The sequence below is a fragment of the Lycium barbarum genome, chromosome 10 (genome assembly GCF_019175385.1).
Source record: "Lycium barbarum isolate Lr01 chromosome 10, ASM1917538v2, whole genome shotgun sequence".
Classification (NCBI taxonomy): domain Eukaryota; kingdom Viridiplantae; phylum Streptophyta; class Magnoliopsida; order Solanales; family Solanaceae; genus Lycium; species Lycium barbarum.
In genome coordinates, this window is record NC_083346.1 from 97,952,586 (window position 1) to 97,972,207 (window position 19,622).

The 19,622-nt window shown below is 34.5% G+C and overlaps 2 protein-coding genes across 2 annotated transcripts; one reads left to right on the top strand and one right to left on the bottom strand.

The window, feature by feature from the left end:
- The first annotated feature begins 627 nt into the window (after window positions 1-627).
- Window positions 628-2,220, top strand: LOC132613166 (uncharacterized). The gene has a single exon (XM_060327216.1). It carries the CDS (start codon window positions 628-630, stop codon window positions 2,218-2,220), a length of 1,593 nt encoding a protein of 530 aa, XP_060183199.1.
- A 10,961-nt stretch (window positions 2,221-13,181) lies between these two features.
- LOC132615552 (NAC domain-containing protein 2-like) lies at window positions 13,182-15,265 on the bottom strand. The gene is made up of 3 exons (XM_060330155.1): window positions 14,825-15,265; window positions 14,442-14,722; window positions 13,182-13,920 (listed from the first exon to the last, which is right to left on the bottom strand). Exons 1-3 carry the CDS (start codon window positions 14,991-14,993, stop codon window positions 13,525-13,527), a joined length of 846 nt encoding a protein of 281 aa, XP_060186138.1. The 5' UTR covers window positions 14,994-15,265; the 3' UTR covers window positions 13,182-13,524.
- Window positions 15,266-19,622: the final 4,357 nt, after the last annotated feature.

The window sequence follows — 19,622 nt, forward strand, 5'->3', positions numbered from 1 at the left end:
TTTTAATAGGAAGAATCTTGATTGCATCTGTTGCTTAAATTTCCTCCTTTTTATGTGCAAAGATATAATTTTTAAACATTTTAGGCTTATGCTAAATGAATTCTGGTTTGGGGTTTTTTTGTGAGAGTATTTTCAGGTTTGCTGGCTCTTTTTTTTTTTTTTTTTGCTCAGCTTTTAATTGCCATAGGGTTTAGTTTTCTTTCTAGAAGGTCCAAATAGAGGGAAAAGGATAGCAAGGATTCATATTATTTATCGGACTAGTTTTGATTGAAGCATAGTTGTTGTTTGTGTACTGTGGTATTTAGAAGCTTTTCTATGAGATCTTCCTCCAAGCCCCTTGTTTTTAATTTGGAAGAATAAGATCAATTTCCTCTTTGAAATTCTAAAGAACAACTTATTTTTAAACAAAATGAAAAGCCTAAAACACTATTTATTTTGAAACTGTAGGATAATCTATTTTGAAAACAGTATGTCAACTCTTCATCGTGTAATCTTTCAAATATTAACGATGCATGAAATTGTATATCGAATTTGGTTTATTTACTAGATCACTAAAGCTGTGTACTAGATGTAGAATTATTCTGTGCATCTTAAACTATTCATGTGGATTGTTATTTGTACATGTAGATGGACAATGAACATCGTAGATGGATGTATGATAGGGTGTTACCTGATCGACGGGGGTTGAGGGTTGAATTTAAGCAAGGCGTTGAGGGGTTTATTAATCAGGCAAATTTATTTTGTCAAAAGGATGGGACAATTAGGTGTCCTTGTGCAGATTGCAATTGTATAAAGTGGTTAAAACCTGAGGATGTTAGGGCTGATCTTTGTAGTAAGGGTTTTATAGACGACTATTATGTTTGGACTAGTCATGGAGAAATTGAGGGTAGTGCTAGTAATATTTGCAACCATAATTTTGTTGTTGGTGAAAGTAGTCAAGATCCTAGATTGCATGAAATGGTTATGGATGCTCTTGGGATGTACAATGAGGGTAACAACCAACAACCTGTTGATCAACCTCCCAATGAAGAGGCACAATGTTTTTATGCACAATTAGAGTCTGCTAGTCGTCCATTTTGCGAAGGCATGTCGCACTCTGCATTATCTATTGCCGTTAGACTGCTAAGTATTAAATCGGATGCGAATAGTTCTATAGCGGGCATGAACGTTATGATTGAGCTTATGAAAGAACTTAATTCGAACTTAGACATACCCGATGATTACTATAAAGCAAAAAAATTGGTTTCCAAATTAGGTCTCTCGTCTATGAAAATTTATTGTTGTGAAAAAGGTTGCATGTTGTATTATAGGGATGATGCAGATTTAGAGAATTGCAAAGTTTGTGGAATATCTCGTTTTAAACAGCTTGCCAGCGGTAAGAGGGTTGCAGTTAAGGTGATGCATTATTTACCTCTTATACCAAGGTTAAAGACGTTGTATGCATCACTGAGTTCCGCTCCTCATATGAGATGGCACTATGAAAATAGAAGGTCACCCGGTGTTTTGTGTCATCCATCAGATGGAGAAGCATGGAAGCATTTCGATAGAACATTTCTGAATTTTGCTAATGAACCAAGGAATATTCGATTGGGTTTGTGTGCTGATGGATTCACACCATTTTCTGTCTCAGCTGCAGCATATTCATGTTGGCCAGTCTTTGTCACACCGTATAATCTTCCGCCTGAGATGTATATGACAAGTCCATATTTGTTCCTAACTTGCATTGTCCCGGGTCCACGTAATCCAAAAAGTTTGATTGATGTATATTTGCAGCCTTTGATTCACGAGTTACAGACTTTGTGGCACGAAGGTGTTTTAACATACGACATATCAACCAAACAAAACTTCAACATGTGTGTTGCTCTTATGCGGACTATTAATGATTTCCCTGCCTATGGAATGTTGTCAGGGTGGATGATTGCTGGCAAATTATCTTGTCCTTGTTGTATGGAAAACACTAAATCATTCACTTTAAAACACGGGGGCAAGAATTCATGGTTTGATTGTCACCGTCAGTTCTTACCAGTGGATCATGAGTTTAGGAGTATGAGAAATGCATTCAGGAAGAATAAAACTGAACATGACTTACCACCGCCAACATTGTCAAGGGAGCAAATTTGGGAAAGGGTTAGGGACTTGCCTAAGGTGACAAAAACTCCACCTTCTAGATTAAATGGATATGGGGTTGAGCATAATTGGACGAAACAGAGCATATTCTAGGAGTTACCTTATTGGAAGCATAATCTTCTCCGACATAATCTTGATGTCATGCATATTGAAAAGAATTATTTTGATAATCTGTTTAATACAGTGATGGATGTTAGGGACAAGACAAAAGATAACATAAAGGCCAGGAAGGACTTAATGGAATATTGTAGGTGACCAGAATTGCACCTACAACAATCAAAAAACAAAAATAAGATCGTCAAGCCAAAGGCCAGTTATACATTCACGTTGGAGGATAAACGAAAGATTTGTGAGTGGATAAAGAGTTTGAGGATGCCCGAGGGGTATGCGTCCAACTTGGGTAAGCGTGCAGATGTGGTAGAAGGAAAGTTGGTGGGTATGAAAATTCATGATTGCCATGTTTTCATGGAAACTTTAGTTCCCATTGCATTTCGTGGCTTACCCGAAAGAATATGGAAACCAATCACAGAGATTAGTTTGTTTTTCAAAGAGTTATGTTCCAACACATTGAGGGAAGATACTCTACTTTTGATGAATCAGAACATTCGTGTTGAATTAAAAATTATTATTTAATTTTTGAATATTGAATAATTCTTTTAGTTCCTATCTAATTTGAAGTTATACAGGAAAATTGGCAAATGTAAACGGTTTATGAAGCAGAAGAATAGGATTGAGGGATCTATATGTGAGGCCTATCTCGCCGCGGAAACCTCTCACTTCTGTTCTTATTATTTTGAGAAACATGTTCCGTGTTTGAGAAATAGGCCAACTCGAAACGATGAAGGAGAGAATGATCCTTTGGCCCTGCCAAAATCCATATTCAATCGACCAGGTCGGGGTTCTAAAAATATTAAAAGAAGACTCCTAACTGATATGGAGAAAATATCAGCCACAACACATGTATTGTTGAATTTCCCGGAAGTTCAACCATATTATAAGTAGGTTTCAAATTATATTATTGAGTTTTTCAAAATAATCCATACTAATATGTCACTGACAAGCGTTAAATGTGTTGGACAGTTTGTTCGTGGGTAGGTATGGGTATGCTCCTGTTTATTCCGAGTTTAGCGAGTGGTTCAAATGTTATGTAAGTGTTAAGTTATAAAATTCAACTATATTTCATTTTTTATAAACTATAAATATTTGCTAATTTGTTTTTTTTTACCACTAGGTCCATGATCCAAATAATGGCATAGCTGAGCAATTTCTGAAAGATATAGCTTGGGGACCAAACCCTTATGTCAAAACAATGAAAAAATACAATGTCAATGGTTACAAATTCCGTACTGAAGAAAGCTCCAAGCATTATAAAAGCAATAATAGCGGAGTCTGGGTTAAAGGGGACACTAACAATCAGGATGGAGATATTGATTATTATGGTGTGCTCCAAGAGATTTTAGAACTAGAGTATCCTGGAGGTTGAAGGCAGATCATGTTCTTTTTAGCCTTTGTCTATGGGACATAAAGTGCTTCGATTTGTGACAAAAAAGGACCTACTTATTTCTCGAACAATAGTTCCATGAACCTGGCCAGCAACTTCTTGGGCTTAGGTGCATCGTCACTTACCATCTTTTTGTCACGTACTAGATGGGATTGGAGTTGAGTTTTCCACTTCTATCCAACTCCGACCAGCTTCTTTTCTCCTTTCTTTGCTACCTCATGCCACCAACATCAATCCACTTCCTATGCAATGCATACATATTAGACAGAAGTACACAAACAAACTTGTTATCACCTTCCAATTCTATCACCTTTGCAGCAGCTACTTCTGTTATCTTTACATTCCCACAAGAGACAGAAGCACCAAGTAATGCCTTCCAAACTAATCCAAAGTTTTTAAATCTCAAATTTAATTTGTCTCCGATGCTATGAATATCATGACCCGAATGATTTGATCGTTTTTCGGGTTGTTGAACTGGGTCGAATATTTATCTAACCAAAAGCAAAAGTAAATTAAAGTCTGACTTGAAAAAAAAATATAATTTCATTACTCCATAAGCTTCAAGAATTTATGTAATCTACAGATTGGGAATTGATCTTTTTCCCTGTTATATTTCCCCCTCAGATCCTCTATATTTTAAGAAAATCGTGTTCCTATAATTTGTTGGATTGTGTGTTATATATAGCTTTTCTTTCTGTATTTCTTCATAAAGAGAACATTTTTTGATTTTAATGGATGAGGCAATATTGACTTATTTCTAATTATTGCAATGAAGATAAGTAAGTAGATCCAAAAAGAAATTTGCCTTCTGAACAAAATCAAATTTCGCCTTCACTCGGGCGCTAGTTTTAACTATTTTTTTGCTGGTTTAAGATTCAAATATTTTGATCTTGGAGATTCTGCCCATCCGAACATCGGCTGGGCAGCTTGTTAAAAAGCTACTCAAGTAAAATGAAGTTATCTTGTCTTGTTTTTTTTTTTTTCACTTTTCAGAATTTATTTTATACCGTTTGTTTATATACTAAATTTTACTTTTAATGTAGAATCGGTATAATCAAGCGATGGAGGATCTCATTAAGAGTCAACCGACTGATGATCAAGGCAATCCAATCACGCCATCAGAAGAACAAACTATCTCCTGTTGGTTAGACGTGGTTGGTGGTGTAAATAAGGGAAGAGCGTATGGCCTTTGCTCCGAGAAGAACTTTCACCGCATCCAGTGTGGATTGCAAGGTATAGGGAGTTCTGCCACTGTGTCAAATGAGCAGCTCAAGGAGATACGAGACGAGCTTCGGCAACTTGCTAGGAAATATGAGGAGGGACAGAATAAAAGGTTGAAGGAGGAGCGACGTAGGATAGTGCTTGAGTCAGACGTCAAAGAACTCAAGGCCCAAGTGTGTAACCTCATCAAGTTTCCCCGTTCTCCACCCCCGAGCCCCGATCATGATGATGGAGAGGATGTAGAGGATGAGGAGGATCAGGAGCATGGAGATGATGAGGATCAGGAGAATAGGGAGTATGGAGAAACTGAAATGGAGTATTAGGGGTCAGTTGTTATTTTTGTTTGTCCATTTGGTGAACAGATGCTATGTGTGCCAAAAAGAGTCAGAGTCAGTTAACATATTTTTTTGCATTGCCCTGTTGCAGCAGATCTCTAGCACATGTTTACAACAATTTTTGTAATCAGTTGGATAATCCCATATAGCTTAAAAGAAGCAGTTGAAAGTTGGAGCTTATGGAAAGTGAACAAAACCATCAACAAGATCTGGTAAATGATACCTGCATGTATTTTTTGGTGTTTATGGACAGAGAGGAACAGCAGATGCTTTGATGGGACTTCAACTCCTAATTGTTCTGTAAAATCAAAGTGTTTAGTTAACCTTTTTAGTTGGAGCAATCTATCCCCTGTGAATGATATTATCCCCCTTTTAGATTTCATTGGCTCCCACTCAGTGGCTTAGTAGCCTTGAGTCTTTTGCTCATGGTTTTAAACTCCCAGCTCTTACTAGTTTTATTTTGCAGTGTCCGGAGTTTTTAGCCTTTTCTTTGTAAAGTTTGCATTTGCTTGATGCTTTTGAATATGAATATAACAACTTAGTTCACCAAAAAAAAAAAAATTGTTATTTTTGTTCTAACTTATGTTACTTTTGCTTGTTTGAAGTCTAGTGGGATGCTTGTGATATATTTTTGCATAACGTCGAAGTTGGTTAGATTCGTACGATGTTTGTTGGCTTAATTTTAATGTATGAATTATTTCGGAGTATTTTTATTATTGTTTTGATGGCTATTATTGGTTGTGTTTCAGTTTCTATTGAATCGGCTACTGAAATATAAGAATATAGCAGGTGCTGTAGAAAAAATAGGCATTGCTTGCCAAAATAATACTAGAAATAATGAGGGACTTACCGATAGAGTCCCTCGGTAACAAGTGTAATTGCAAATCTCAGATTTTCAGGTTACCGAGGGACGTCCCTCATTATTTTCAAATATCAAAGTACTTTTCATTTAGCTTACCGATGGACATTCCTCAGTAAAATGAAAAATATAATTGTTAAATATTTTATTTATCGAGGGTTGTCCCTCGGTGTATTTAAAATTTTAATTTAATTAACATTAATATACCGATGTATGTCCCTCAGTAAAATAATATATCAATATTATATATATTTCTTAAGTACCGAGGGTCGTCCCTCGGTATATTTAATTTTGCATGAATGTGAGGGAAGGGAAGTACCGAGGGATGTGTGAGGGTCTCCATCGGTATTTGCCGAGAGTGTCCCTCGGTATTATTTACCAAGGGTCAAATTACCCACAAGCCTAGTACTGATGGCATCCCTCGGTAAATCCTGGTTACCGATGGACGTCCCTCGGTAAATTCCGTAGGTAAATCAGGATTTTTTAGTAGTGCACATATATGTGGATACAAAGGTTATATATATAACCTTCATATCCACATATATACTCGTCGAGTCATATATAGGGTACCCGACCATTTATATGTAGTATATGTAAAATAATATCGATTTGAGGAAATTATTTCATTGAAGTCAAAGTCTTAAATTGTTAGGTTTTTGGGTTTTCCCTTCCTATGTGGAATTGGATTAATAAAACCCAATCCAATTAGGGTTTTGGGTTTTCCCTTCCTATGTGGAATTGGATTAATAAAGTTCAATCCAATTTGGACCAAGCCAATTTTGCCCAAAATTTCCTCTATATATAGGATCAATTTAGGTCTTATTTTGACAACACAAGAGTGAATTTATAGCAGCCATATAGAGAGAAAAACGTGAGAGAGAAAGCAGATTTTCGTCCAGAAATTTTCTGCTACAGCAGTCCTCTTTAAATTGTGTTTTCCGATTCGTTAACCGTTGGATCGTGCTGAAATTTGAACTTGGTGTTCTCAACATCGGGTTATTTTATTGCAACGGTGAAGATCGGAGTTTGTGGTCTGTAGCTCCAGTTTCGAGTACGAACAATAGCTCGTTTTTGGGGTGATTTCTCTCCTTTCTTCACCAATTTTGGTGCTATCTTTTATATATTGTTGCTCCGTGCTTAGCTTTGTTGTTGTAGCAATTTGGAGAACATTGTTGTAACTCTTGTTGATTTTAGTGAAGCTTTTGTGGGCCGGAGGTCCCGTGGATGTTTCCTCTTCACATTGAAGGGGTTTTACCACGTAAATTTGGTCTCTTCCATTCGATTTATTTTTGCTTGCTTTGCTATTTTATTGTTGGTATAGCTGCTTCCTGGATTTCCATTTGTGCTAGTGTTTATTGTCTTCTCTTGGTTCAAATAGTGTGGGAAGTTTCGACTTGGATATTTCTTCCGCTGTTACCTCGTCGTGCAATTTGGTTATTGCTTGTTTCTTCCCAACAAAGTGGTATCAGAGCTTGTAGTTGTATTTGGTTGTGTCAATTGTCTATTTGAATGATGGAGGCAAATATGAGCAAGATGGTTTGTTTAAATGGCAGTAATTACCATATTTGGAAAAGCAAGATGAAAGACTTGGGACCAGCAAGGCAGATTCTTGGCATGAAAATTGTTCGTGATAGAAAGGCCAAGAAGTTGTGGTTATCACAAGAGAAGTACATTCAGAAAGTACTTCGCAGATTCAACATGGATAAAGCTAAGGTTGTCAAAACACCTTTAGCTATGCACTTCAAGTTGAGTACGAAGCAGTGTCCTTCCAATGATGGTGAGAAGGAAGATATGAAGAAAGTTCCTTATGCTTCAGCCGTTGGCAGTCTGATGTATGCAATGATTTGTACAAGACCTGATATTGCTCATGCCGTTGGTGTTGTCAGTCGTTTTCTTTCTAATCCGGGAAAAGAGCATTGGAATGCTGTGAAGTGGATTATGAGATATCTTTGTGGCACTTCTAGTCTGAGTTTGTGTTTTGGGACAAGAAAGCCCATTCTTTGTGGTTACACTGATTCAGATATGGCCGGTGATGTTGATACTCGTAAGTCTACTTCGGGCTACTTGATTACTTATGCTGGGGGAGCTGTGTCTTGGCAATCTAGGTTGCAAAAATGTGTTGCTCTATCTACTACAGAAGCAGAAGCTGAGCTTATTACTGCCGTTGAAGCTTGTAAAGAGTTGCTCTGGATGAAGAGATTTATAGAGGAACTTGGCTTTGCTCAAGAGAGGTATGTGTTTTATTGCGACAGTCAAAGTGCTATTCATCTTGGCAAGAACTCTACATTTCATGGTAGGTCGAAACATATTGATGTGAGATACCATTGGATTGGAGATGTGTTGGATTCTACGTTGTTTGAACTTGAGAAGATTCACACCGATGATAATGGTTCGGATATGTTGACCAAAGCTTTGCCAAGAGGGAAGTTTGAAGAGTGTTTCTTGATCGTCGGGATGGCGGTTTCCTCCACATAGTCGAGAGGGGGAGAATTGTTAGGTTTTTGGGTTTTTCCTTCCTATGTGGAATTGGATTAATAAAACCCAATCCAATTAGGTATTTGGGTTTTCCCTTCCTATGTGAAATTGGATTAATAAAACCCAATCCAATTTGGACTAAGCCAATTTTGCCCAAAATTTCCTCTATATATAGGATCAATTTAGGTCTTATTTTGACAACACAAGAGTGAATTCATAGCAGCCATATAGAGAGAAAAACGTGAGAGAGAAAGCAGATTTTCGTCCAGAAATTTTCTGCTACAGCAGTCCGCTTTAAATTGCGTTTTCTGATTCATTAACCGTTGGATCGTGCTGAAATTTGAACTAGGGGTTCTCAACATCTGTTTCTTCGATTTCAACGGTGAAGATCGGATTTTGTGGTCTATAGCTCTAGTTTTCGAGTACGAACAGTAGCTCATTTTTTGGGTGATTTCTCTCCTTTCTTCACCAATTTTGGTGCTATCTTTTATATATTGTTGCTCCGTGCTTGGCTTTGTTATTGTAAAATTTTGGAGAACATTATTGTAACTCTTGTTGATTTTAGTGGAGCTTTTGTGGGCCGGAGGTCCCGTGGATGTTTCCTCTTCACATTGAATGGGTTTTACCACGTAAATTTGGTGTCTCTTCCATTCGATTTATTTTTGCTTGCTTTGCTATTTTATTGTTGGTATAGCTGCTGCCTGAATTTTCATTTGTGCTAGTGTTTATTGTCTTCTCTTGGTTCAAATAGTGTGGGAAGTTTCGACTTGGGTATTTCTTCCACTGTTACCTCGTCGTGCAATTTGGTTATTGCTTATTTCTTCCCAACATAAATTACGTACCTCAGTCCAAGAAAATCTTTCAACCTTCCAAAGCTGTCTTTCTGCTTTTGAAACTCTCCATACGCTAATAAGAACAAGGCCACTTTTTAGCAAAAAAGTCAACCGAACTCAGTTGGTTTAAAGGATTGCCGACTCCATAGCGTGGATCGAAAAAGATATTGGTGAGTATAAACCGACCAACTCAGTCAGTTAATTGGTGAAGAAAACGTTTAAAAAAAAAATGACCAAGTCGGTCGATTTTCTTAAATTACTCAATTATAAAATGCATTAGCGGGGGTTCGAACCGAGGTCTGTATCGTGGTGGGATATATTCTACCACTCGACGACTAGTGTTTGTTGGTCTAAGGCTTTTTGTTTTTTGTATTTATACTCTTCGAACACATTTTTGGGCGAAAATAACCAAAGGACTCAGTTGATTTTTTTTTTTTAAATGAGGAACTGAACATTTGACCAAAAACCAATCGGATTGATTGATTTTTGATTTTTTTTTATTATTTTAAATAATCAATTAACCCATCGATCGATTTTTCAAATTCGACATAAATGACTAATGGAATCGGTCGGTTTTTTTTTAAAAAGGTTTTAGCGCTAAAATACTGACTGATAACTATAGGTCGATTTCTTCAAAAGGTTGAATTTTTTGCTTAATTCGTCTGACTTGGTCGATTTTTAGTCGGTATTTGGATCGATCGAGTGTGGTGTCCCTGATAGAAGGCGGGTCAGACATGACTGTTGGACTTCTAAGCTAACAAGCTTCTAAAGATGATGGACGAATCTCACATCGGTATGGGAGAGAAAAGTGAAAAGCTTTATAACGCATAATTCAAGTTCAATGGTACACACACTTTTGGGGCTTGATATGATGTAGCATGAAAGATAAATTTGTGCGGGCCTAATGCCTAAAGCGAACAATTCGTGCCATGGACTTGGGTCATGACAGCAGGTACTCCCTCAGTGTGATGGTGGAGAAAACCTCAGTGAGGACATCGGCTGATAAGGGCAGTCAAGCAGAATTGACGGACTTCTAGGCTAGAAAACTTTTGAAGATGAGGTGCACAAGACACCTTAGGCAAATCCCGTATCGAAATGGAAGAGGAAAATGAAGAGCTTTATGAGGCACAACTCAAGTTCACATGGTACACACATTTTTGAGGCTCGATGTGGAGTAGATGAAAGACAAAATATGTGCGGGCCAAAGGCCCAAATCGAACAATTTGTGTCGTGACACCAAGTCAGTCAATATTCGTCGATCGGAAAACACACATTTTTTAGTAGTGACACGTCTCAACTCTATTAAGAAAAATACTATAACGGCTTCTAATGAAAAATTATTGGGCTCAATTTCATAGTTTAATACGCGATCTACGTCAAAGTGAATAAAAGAGCTAACCCCAAGCCAACATGGTTAAACCTCGAAACAAATTTTATTTAATTGTTTAATCTGAACGGAAGCTAAGAGTAAGTTCTCATGGGAATAATGCTCATCGCTTTATTACTTGTCGATCATGTGTATTTATGTGTGCGTTTTGACCCAATTATTGCTCCCAAACACACATACAAATATACACCAATTTTTTTAATTTTCTTTTTTGAAATAATAATGGGGCTAGCTGGTGCATTGGAGGGCTGCAATCCAGGATCCTACCTGGGCCAGTCTCAGAGCCCAAAATTATCCAACAGAACCCTCAACCCACCAGCTTTCTCCACCGCTTAATCGGGCTGCCCGGTCCTAAGTAGGGCTAACCAGGCTCAATAGATACCCCTATTGGGTCTAGTGAAAACGACATATACACCATAATCTTGGAAGGAAAAATTATTGTCAAATACCGTTCGATCATCTAGTTCACAAAATATGTACACAATGTATATGTATGTGTACTTTATACTAAATATACATATATTATTCATATAATATACATATAATATACATATCTATACACAACATTTATAGCCGAAGTGTATAGGTAGTGTATACTTCGGCCATGTTGATAAACTAATTGGCCGAATGACACATTTACGTGAGTTTCCTTTATGAAAAGCCTTCAAGAAATTAACTTAATAAATGATTGTCCCTCACTCTTTTGAAAATTCTAGGTTGGGTCTCACCAGATTAAGACCAGGAAGATATTGAAAATTTAAAGAGAAAAATAAATAAATATTTTGATATTTAACTGTACAATTTGAATGTATGTCAATGAATACACAGGTGGATCTTATCCACACATTTAATATAGGAGTTTCTTACTAGGTAATTTCGGCAATATGAATTAGCCAGAAAAAGGGAAAAATAAATTAGAGACTAAACTAATACTTCTTAATTTATGTGACATTATTTTCTTTTTAGTCGGTCTAAAAAGGATGATAGCTTTCTATACTCCCTCCGTCAAACTCTTTCCTTCTTAGTCACTCCAAAAAAGAACGACACATTTCTATATTTAGTAACAATTCGACTTTAAATTTCTCTTTTTACCCTTAATGAAATGATTTCTAGCCACATAAATTTTTATGGTTTGTTTTAGACCACAAAGTTTAAAAGTCTTCTTTTATTCGTTGAACTTCGTACTCAGTCAAACACCCACATATAAAATGGAACGGAGGGAGTATTTAATTATAATGTAACTTTAGATTTCATTATATCATTAATGAGATAAATTTTATCCATATAAACTTATTTTAAACCACATTTATTTTTCAAATTTTTTTATTCATACGCTCCGTAATTAAATCAAATATTATATGTAATTGGGAAGAAAAGTATATGATACTAAGGAATTAATAGTCCAAAAATATCAATGTCAAACAGATGGGTATTCTTTTATTAATCTTTCTGAGAAGCCATGCATGCACCACGCTCCTTTGGCCACTCACCATGGCCATCACCTTCATTCTTTGTTCAAACGTCCACCTTTTTCCAATCACCTTTCACATTTATGCTTTTGTCATCCATACTTTTTATTGTGATAAGGATGGTGCATTTCCATTATTTACTTGTCAATTTTCATCAATTAACGTAGTATCGATTATCTCAAATATTTTCTCTTGTTGAAGTTTAAATCCTTGTCTCTTTTAATTTTTGTCCCAATTCATTGATGGTTAGACTAGACCCATATTCGTTTCTCTTTTTTTTTTTTCCGTTGAAAGAAAAAATAAGTTTCTTGCTTTCTCGCATCTTCTTGAAACAATTACTTTCCTTTCGTTTTAATTTATGTGACACCGCTCGAATTTTATTTTTATACCATAACTTTTTGATATGCCTTCTAAATATATGAATTGTCAATTACTGTGAGTTATATAGTATTTACTTAGTTTTCAAATATATAAATTTTATTTCAAAAAACATAAAATTTCCTTGTCTAAAATTCAAGGTCAATTAAAATATTTGACTTTAAAAATCCGAATGATGTCACATAAATTAGGACGGAGGGAACATATGACAAGAGATTGAGGATTAACTGCCATTTTAAAATTATTATCGTTATTATTATAGTAATTGTTATGTTTGAAGATGTCATTATTCGTCTTCTGTCTGGAGTTTATCCCAGCAAACAAAGGTTCATCTATATTAGTTCGTTAATATTTCAATACGGATTTACATTGAAAGACCATTGGCTTCATATGAACAACAACTGTTTGCAAAACTTATCTTGAATTAGGTAGTCTAATGAAGTACTTCCCTATTCTACCAATTATCAATTAAAAGTTAAAAGTTCAAAGGAAGAAAAAAGTGAAGAATGAGGTTAATTCGGAGAGTAGAGTCAAGCATTCAAGCCTCATCTACCCACCAAATTGACATTTTCTTTGCTAGATATAGAAATGAAAGGTAGACCATTGTAAAATATTAGTATTACGATTTCAGAAGCAATATATATCGTTAATTGCCAAACACGTTCTGGAAAATAAAATTCTATAATAATACAACAATCTTTGACTTATCTCTTCTTCTTCTTCTTCTTCTTTTTTTTTTTTTTTTTTTTTTTGGGTATGGACAGTGCTTGCAAACGGTACCAATCACACAAGATCAGATATTTCCCTTGACCTTTAAATTACATCCATATGTTACCATTGTTGATGAGATACTAGTAGCCCGCGGCCCAACTTGTTTTGAATTGAGGCCTAATAATAATAATAATTGTTGCTGAAATATTCTGCCGCCTTCATTTATTGTCACTGAAATTGGAAGGCTGGATTCACAAAAATTGGCTGGTTCAAGAAGCTATTAGGATTATTTTGGTGTGACACTTCCCCTAGCTGAAATTTCTCCATGGCTTGAGGCACATGTCCATTAACATTGGTCATTAATGTATTTTGGCTTACACCATTGTATGAATTGTCATCAAATAGTTGTGAAATTGACCCAAAATAATCCATTTCTAATAAATGGGATAGTGAACAAGTCCTTGGCAGTTTCAATGTTTGTTGTCCACTAGCAGCCACAACTTCAACTGGATTAATAGTACTCATTATTTCAGGCTGTTGTGTGTCTTCTTCAACTTTCATCATCTCCATAGCTCTTCCCAAATTCTTCTTCTTATAAATTCTACAAAGTACCCAATCATCCAACTGAAAAACCACATGAAAAAGTAAACATTAATTTGTTCAAGACAAAAATCCCGAGTAGTAGAAAGAGTCAACTTATATTCTCGGTTAGTGTAACGAAATTTTTACGTGCCATAAAAAGTTACAGGTTACTTAGCTTGTCATATTTTGCAGGTTAATAATCTATTAATATGGATAGTTATATGCAATTACCTTTAAAATAATATGATGTATGAAATGATTAGAACTTTCAGCATACATAAGCTGGATTATATTCTCTTATCTCAATTTATGTGAACGTGTTTAGCTGGGCACAATATTTAAGAGAAAAATAAAGACTTTTAAAACTTGTGATCTAAAATAAATCATAAAAAGCTTTGTTGCTAGAAATTATCTCATTAAGGATAAAACGAGATATTTAAAGTTAAATTGTTACTAAGTATAAAAATGTATCATTCTTTTTAAACCCGATTAAAAAAAGAGTGTCACCTAAATTAATACGGGATAGCCGTAGAAAGCAATATTAAGAGTTGAAGTGATCTTACCCTCATGGAGCCATTTGGCCTAGTTGGTTGAGACCTCGATTCACTCAATCGATATTCATGCATAATCCAATCAGTCTTGATACCCTTAGGGGGCCTTCCTTTATAAAACACAAGTGCCTTTTTAATACCAACATATTTTGATCCACTATAGATTGCTTTATCTGTGCCAGTAGCCTTCCAATAACCTGATACAGCTGCTCTATTTGGCCTAACACCATTTGGATACTTCCTATCACGAGGGGTAAAGAAGTACCACTCCTTTTCTCCAAATTCAGCTTTCTCTGCATGATCAATATTTCAAGAAAATCAATTCAAGATCCATCAATTTAAATTTAATAATTCTTTGGATTAAACGCGATTAGATAGAGAGTATATATACTAACCAGGCAATTCCCAGGGATCGAACTTGTAGACATCAACTTCAGGGATGATTGAAACGGGACAAGGTTTCGAGTTGGCTTGATTTCGAAGATAATACATGATTAATTCCTCATCAGTAGGATGAAATCTAAATCCAGGAGGAAGGTGCTCGGGGCTATTTTTGCCAACCATTTTTAAAAAAAAAAATACTTTCAAAGAAATGGTCAAGGAAAGAAAATAGAAGGGACAAATATTTTTATATAGTATGAAGTGTATTGAATATGAAAAATAAAGTTTTTTCAAATTCTTTTTGGTAAGCTAAGAAAGGTATGGAAAAGTGAGGTTCGTGTAGGGAGGGGAGAGGGAATTTGATTCTATGTAAGAGGAAAATATTGAGAAGTGAGAGCGTTTGAAATGTTTGAAAGGAGAAGGTTGGCCAATTTATTCTTGAGGGTTTTTTGTCTCGTTGCTAATTTGATTACATCATATATGGGGTTCGATAATTGGTAGTTTTTGCCTTATCATTCCTCGTATTACGAGTATTGCAATATACTTGAAGGTTAGGTATATTACTTTAATTTCCTATATAGTTTCTTCCTCCAATGGATAACATATCTATGAGCATCGATGAGAGGGGTTTGTGTGGTGTGGGGGTGGGGGTGGTGGGGGGCTTATTCTTATCTTTTTCTTGTTTGTGCTACTTTAACAAACTTTCATTCAATGGCTAGCTTTTTCCAATTTTGAGTCCAAATATAAAATAAATAAGTAAAATTCCTGGTAAGAAATTGCCTCCCTACCTAGGGACTAGGGGTAAGGTCTACGTACACTCTACCCTCCCTAGACCCCACGTTATCGGATTCATTGGGTATGTTATTGTCCTTGCAAGAAATTATAGTCATGATCATACGTTCAAGAGTGTGATCTAGTGCCAGTAACACGCGCGAATGAAAATCATGTGAGATTAAGGTTCAATCTAAAAAAAGATTATTATTATTTTTTGTGTTTCTCATTCGGTACCCGTATTGGGGCTCGACTAAATCCGGATTCATGCCGGGTAGTTCCACATTGGGGGGCAAAGCACTCCCTAACCAATGGTGACTCCGTACCCAAGGGGGCTCGAACTCGAGACCTCTTGGTTAAGGATGGAGTAGTACCAGTCATTACACCACAACCCTTGTTGGTAATTTATGATTTTGTTCTATGTGTCTAACCTTATCTTGTTGAGTAATATTACTAGATATTTGTGTTCGGAAAAGGCTCATAAATACCCCTAACCTATTGAAAAAGGCTCATAAATACCCTCCTTCCACCTTTTGGTCTAAAAATACCCTTCCATCCACCTTTTAGGTCTAAAAATACCCTTAAGGTTTGTTTTTGGCTCAAATATACCCCTCAAACTAACAAGTTAAAATTAACTCTTTTAAAAAGCCAAATGACATTTTGTAATTGGTCAATAATAAAATTTCGTAATTTAAAAAAAAATCCAGATTTAAAAAAAAATTGTCAATAATAAAATTCCGTAATTTACATATTATTTTTGAAAAACATTGTGTGGAAACTTAAAAATTAAAAATTAATTTTTTTTTAACGAATTACAAATTAAAAAATATGAACAAAACTGATTTTTTTTTTTTTTTTGCATTTCGTGAATTGTCCAATCACAAAATGCCATTTGTCTTTTTAAAAGAGTTAATTTTAACTTTGTTAGTTTAAAAATTCCGTAATTGGTCAATAATAAAATTCCATAATTTTAAAAAAAAAATCCAATTTTTTTTAAAAATTCCGTAATTGGTCAATAAAAAATCCAGATTTAAAAAAAAAACCAAATTTTTTAAAAAATTCTGTAATTGGTCAATAATAAAATTCCGTAATTTAAAAAAAATCCGTAATTTAAAAAAAAATCCAGATTTAAAAAAAAATCCAGATTTAAAAAAATCTGAGGGGTATATTTGAGCCAAAAACAAACCTTAAGGGTATTTTTAGACCAAAAGGTGGAAGGAGGGTATTTATGAGCCTTTTTCAATAAGTTGAGGGGTATATTTGAGCCAAAAACAAACCTTAAGGGTATTTTTAGACCAAAAGGTGGAAGGAGGGTATTTATGAGCCTTTTTCAATAGGTTAGGGGTATTTTTGGACCTTTTCCGTATTTGTGTTAGTAGGAGATGACAAGGGGCGGCAGTAGAGTGTCTGCTACGGGTATGGTTAAACCTAATAGTATATAATTTGGTTTAAACTTTGTATTTGGCTTAAAAATTCATTGAATATGTACAAAATATTAATTTAGAACCTAGTAATTACTTAAAAAGATTAGAATCCACGGAACCTATAAGCTTCAAATCTTTGCTCAGCATTTGGAGATGAAGGGGTGGATTTAAAAGGGAGAGGGGGGGGGGGGGCGGTGTACCCGAACACCCTTGACAAAAATATTACATAGTATATATAGGGTAGATTTTCTGTGTTTATGTACATATACGTTTTGAATAACCTAAACAAATGCAAAAGGTTAGCTCAAGTAATTCATGGTGTTCAATTTTCTCTCCAGCGTCCAAGGTTTGATTCCTAGGGACAGTAATTTTGTTATGTTTAGCTTTTGTTATTTTTTTTAACCCCCTGAGTGAAAATTCTGAATCCGTCACTGCAGGTAGCGAATAGAATAATCGAGTTGTGCCCAAATTGACTCGCACTCCATTAATAAAACAAATTATCTATGGTCCAGATCCAGTAATTACGGTTGAAGATTCAGGTGTATGAGGACAATTAATGATTTTAGAGAATTTTGGACTTTTTGATGTTATAAAGTTTTGACAGTTTCTCCAAATTAATATCTCTGATAGATGAATGTAACTGCGTAAGGTAATAGCTAGAGAGAATCATTTGAGTTGTTGCGTGGCCAAATTAGAGCTCCACTACATCTTTTCTCTTTTGTTCCTTTCAAAAAAGAGAAAAAAGAGTCTTGAATAAATGCAAGCACTTTTTTTTTTTTCATTCCACGATGATGTGATGAAAATTATACGCACTTGGCGAGAGTAGAGATTCATTGTATATAGTAAAGAAGTGACATGAAAGCAATGTCTATACGTGATATATGAGTACTGCTTGTCGTATATCTTACCAATTTACTTGTTTTTTCTTTCATATTTTAAAAAATAAAAAATACATAATCACGAAAAAGTTAACTTAGTTTTGTACATGGGAAGATTATGGATATACACTCTTTCTTAATAAACAAATCCAAGAAGATAACTTTGTCCAAATTTTGTGGATGAATAGATAATACAAACGTTTTGAATTGGACCAACTCATGCCCTCAACGCAATATATCATTTTTAGAATGGGTGAAAATCATTTACACCCCCAACTTTTCTTTGAAAATCAAACTTTCCCTCAATTTTGAACAATAGATATTCTCCCCCCCTTTATCCTATGCAATGACTATTTAGCCCTTGTTCTTTCCAATCCTCCATTTATGTAATACATTTTTATATTATATATAATATTTAATTATGGATTATTATTTTAAGTTCATTAACATTTTAAGTAGAATAATACTTTTAGGAATTTATATCAAAAATATAATGCTATCTTTTATGATTCTTATTTCAATATTATATGCAGTAAGTATGTATATGCATGTGTGTATATTTAAGTTTCACTTCTCTATTATTTTTACAAATAAACGAGTTTTGGTTATCTCCAATGGAATATTTCTTAAATTATAATAAAATTCATTTACATTATAATTTTTTTTTTTAAAATTTGCCTCTATTTTTCATTTTTTGTTTTTTGCATTACCTACATAGAAATAAATTTATAAAGTTATTATGACCAGTTATTTTTCACTTGTATAAATAAATATTAAAGTTTTGATTATTTTTAATAAACTTAAATTTTTATTTATTTTGTTATAAAACATCATTAACTTACATACTCAATTAGTATTTCTCACTTTTTACTTCGCCTAGAAGATGATATTTATTTTTTATAAGAAAGTTGTTACATAAATAAAAAAAATGAAAAAATAACATGATTTTAAAGAAGTAAAAAAATAAAACAGAAGTTAATAATGTAAGGATAAAGTATGCATTTTAAAAAGTCAATTAGATATAGGGGGGAAATGTCTATTGTTCAAAATTGAGAGGGGAGTTTGATTTTTAAAGCAAAGTTGGGGGTGTAAATTATTTTCACCTTTTTTAGAATATGGGTGTACCACTAAAGAAAGGAGAAAAAACAAAGTATTAAGTGGGAATCAATTTATGTTTCTTTTAGGTAAATAACTTTGCATTCAATGAAGTGCATTGTTTAGCCTTTTTAGAGTATTGGGGCTAGCAAATAATATTAGATCAATTCATGAAAACATGTACTCCCTCCGTTCACCTTTACTTGTTCAGTATTTTAAAAATAAATTTTTACTTTTACTTGTCACTTTTAGCATATCAAGGGAATTTTTTTTATTCATTTCTGTTTTACCCATAATATTAATTACTCACTTCAAATCATTTTTCAAATCCAATAAAAATATGCATCAATTAATATGGGTATATTGATAAATTATGTATTTCATTTATTATTTCTTAAACAGCGTGAAAAGACCAAAGCGGACAAGTAAAAGTGAACAGATGGAGTACATAAAATACCTAGTTTTGCGGAGAGATCATGAGTTCACGTACACCATAATTTGGACAATAATCCGCCCCCACAAACGTCATATTGTTATTATTATATTATACAACAACTAATTGCAAAACACATGATTTTATATGAACTTGACATCAATTTCAATCCCTTATACCATAATTCCCTTAACCTAAATTTCATAACTAC

Bases quoted from the DNA above. Each gene is read 5' to 3' on its own strand.
- LOC132613166 (XM_060327216.1), top strand. From the start codon at position 628: ATGGACAATGAACATCGTAGATGGATGTATGATAGGGTGTTACCTGAT.
- LOC132615552 (XM_060330155.1), bottom strand. From the start codon at position 14,993: ATGGTTGGCAAAAATAGCCCCGAGCACCTTCCTCCTGGATTTAGATTT. The intron at 14,723-14,824 runs GTTAGTATATAT...TTGATCATGCAG, and splicing joins CGATCCCTGGGAATTGCCTG to AGAAAGCTGAATTTGGAGAA. The intron at 13,921-14,441 runs GTAAGATCACTT...GTGGTTTTTCAG, and splicing joins GGCCAAATGGCTCCATGAGG to TTGGATGATTGGGTACTTTG.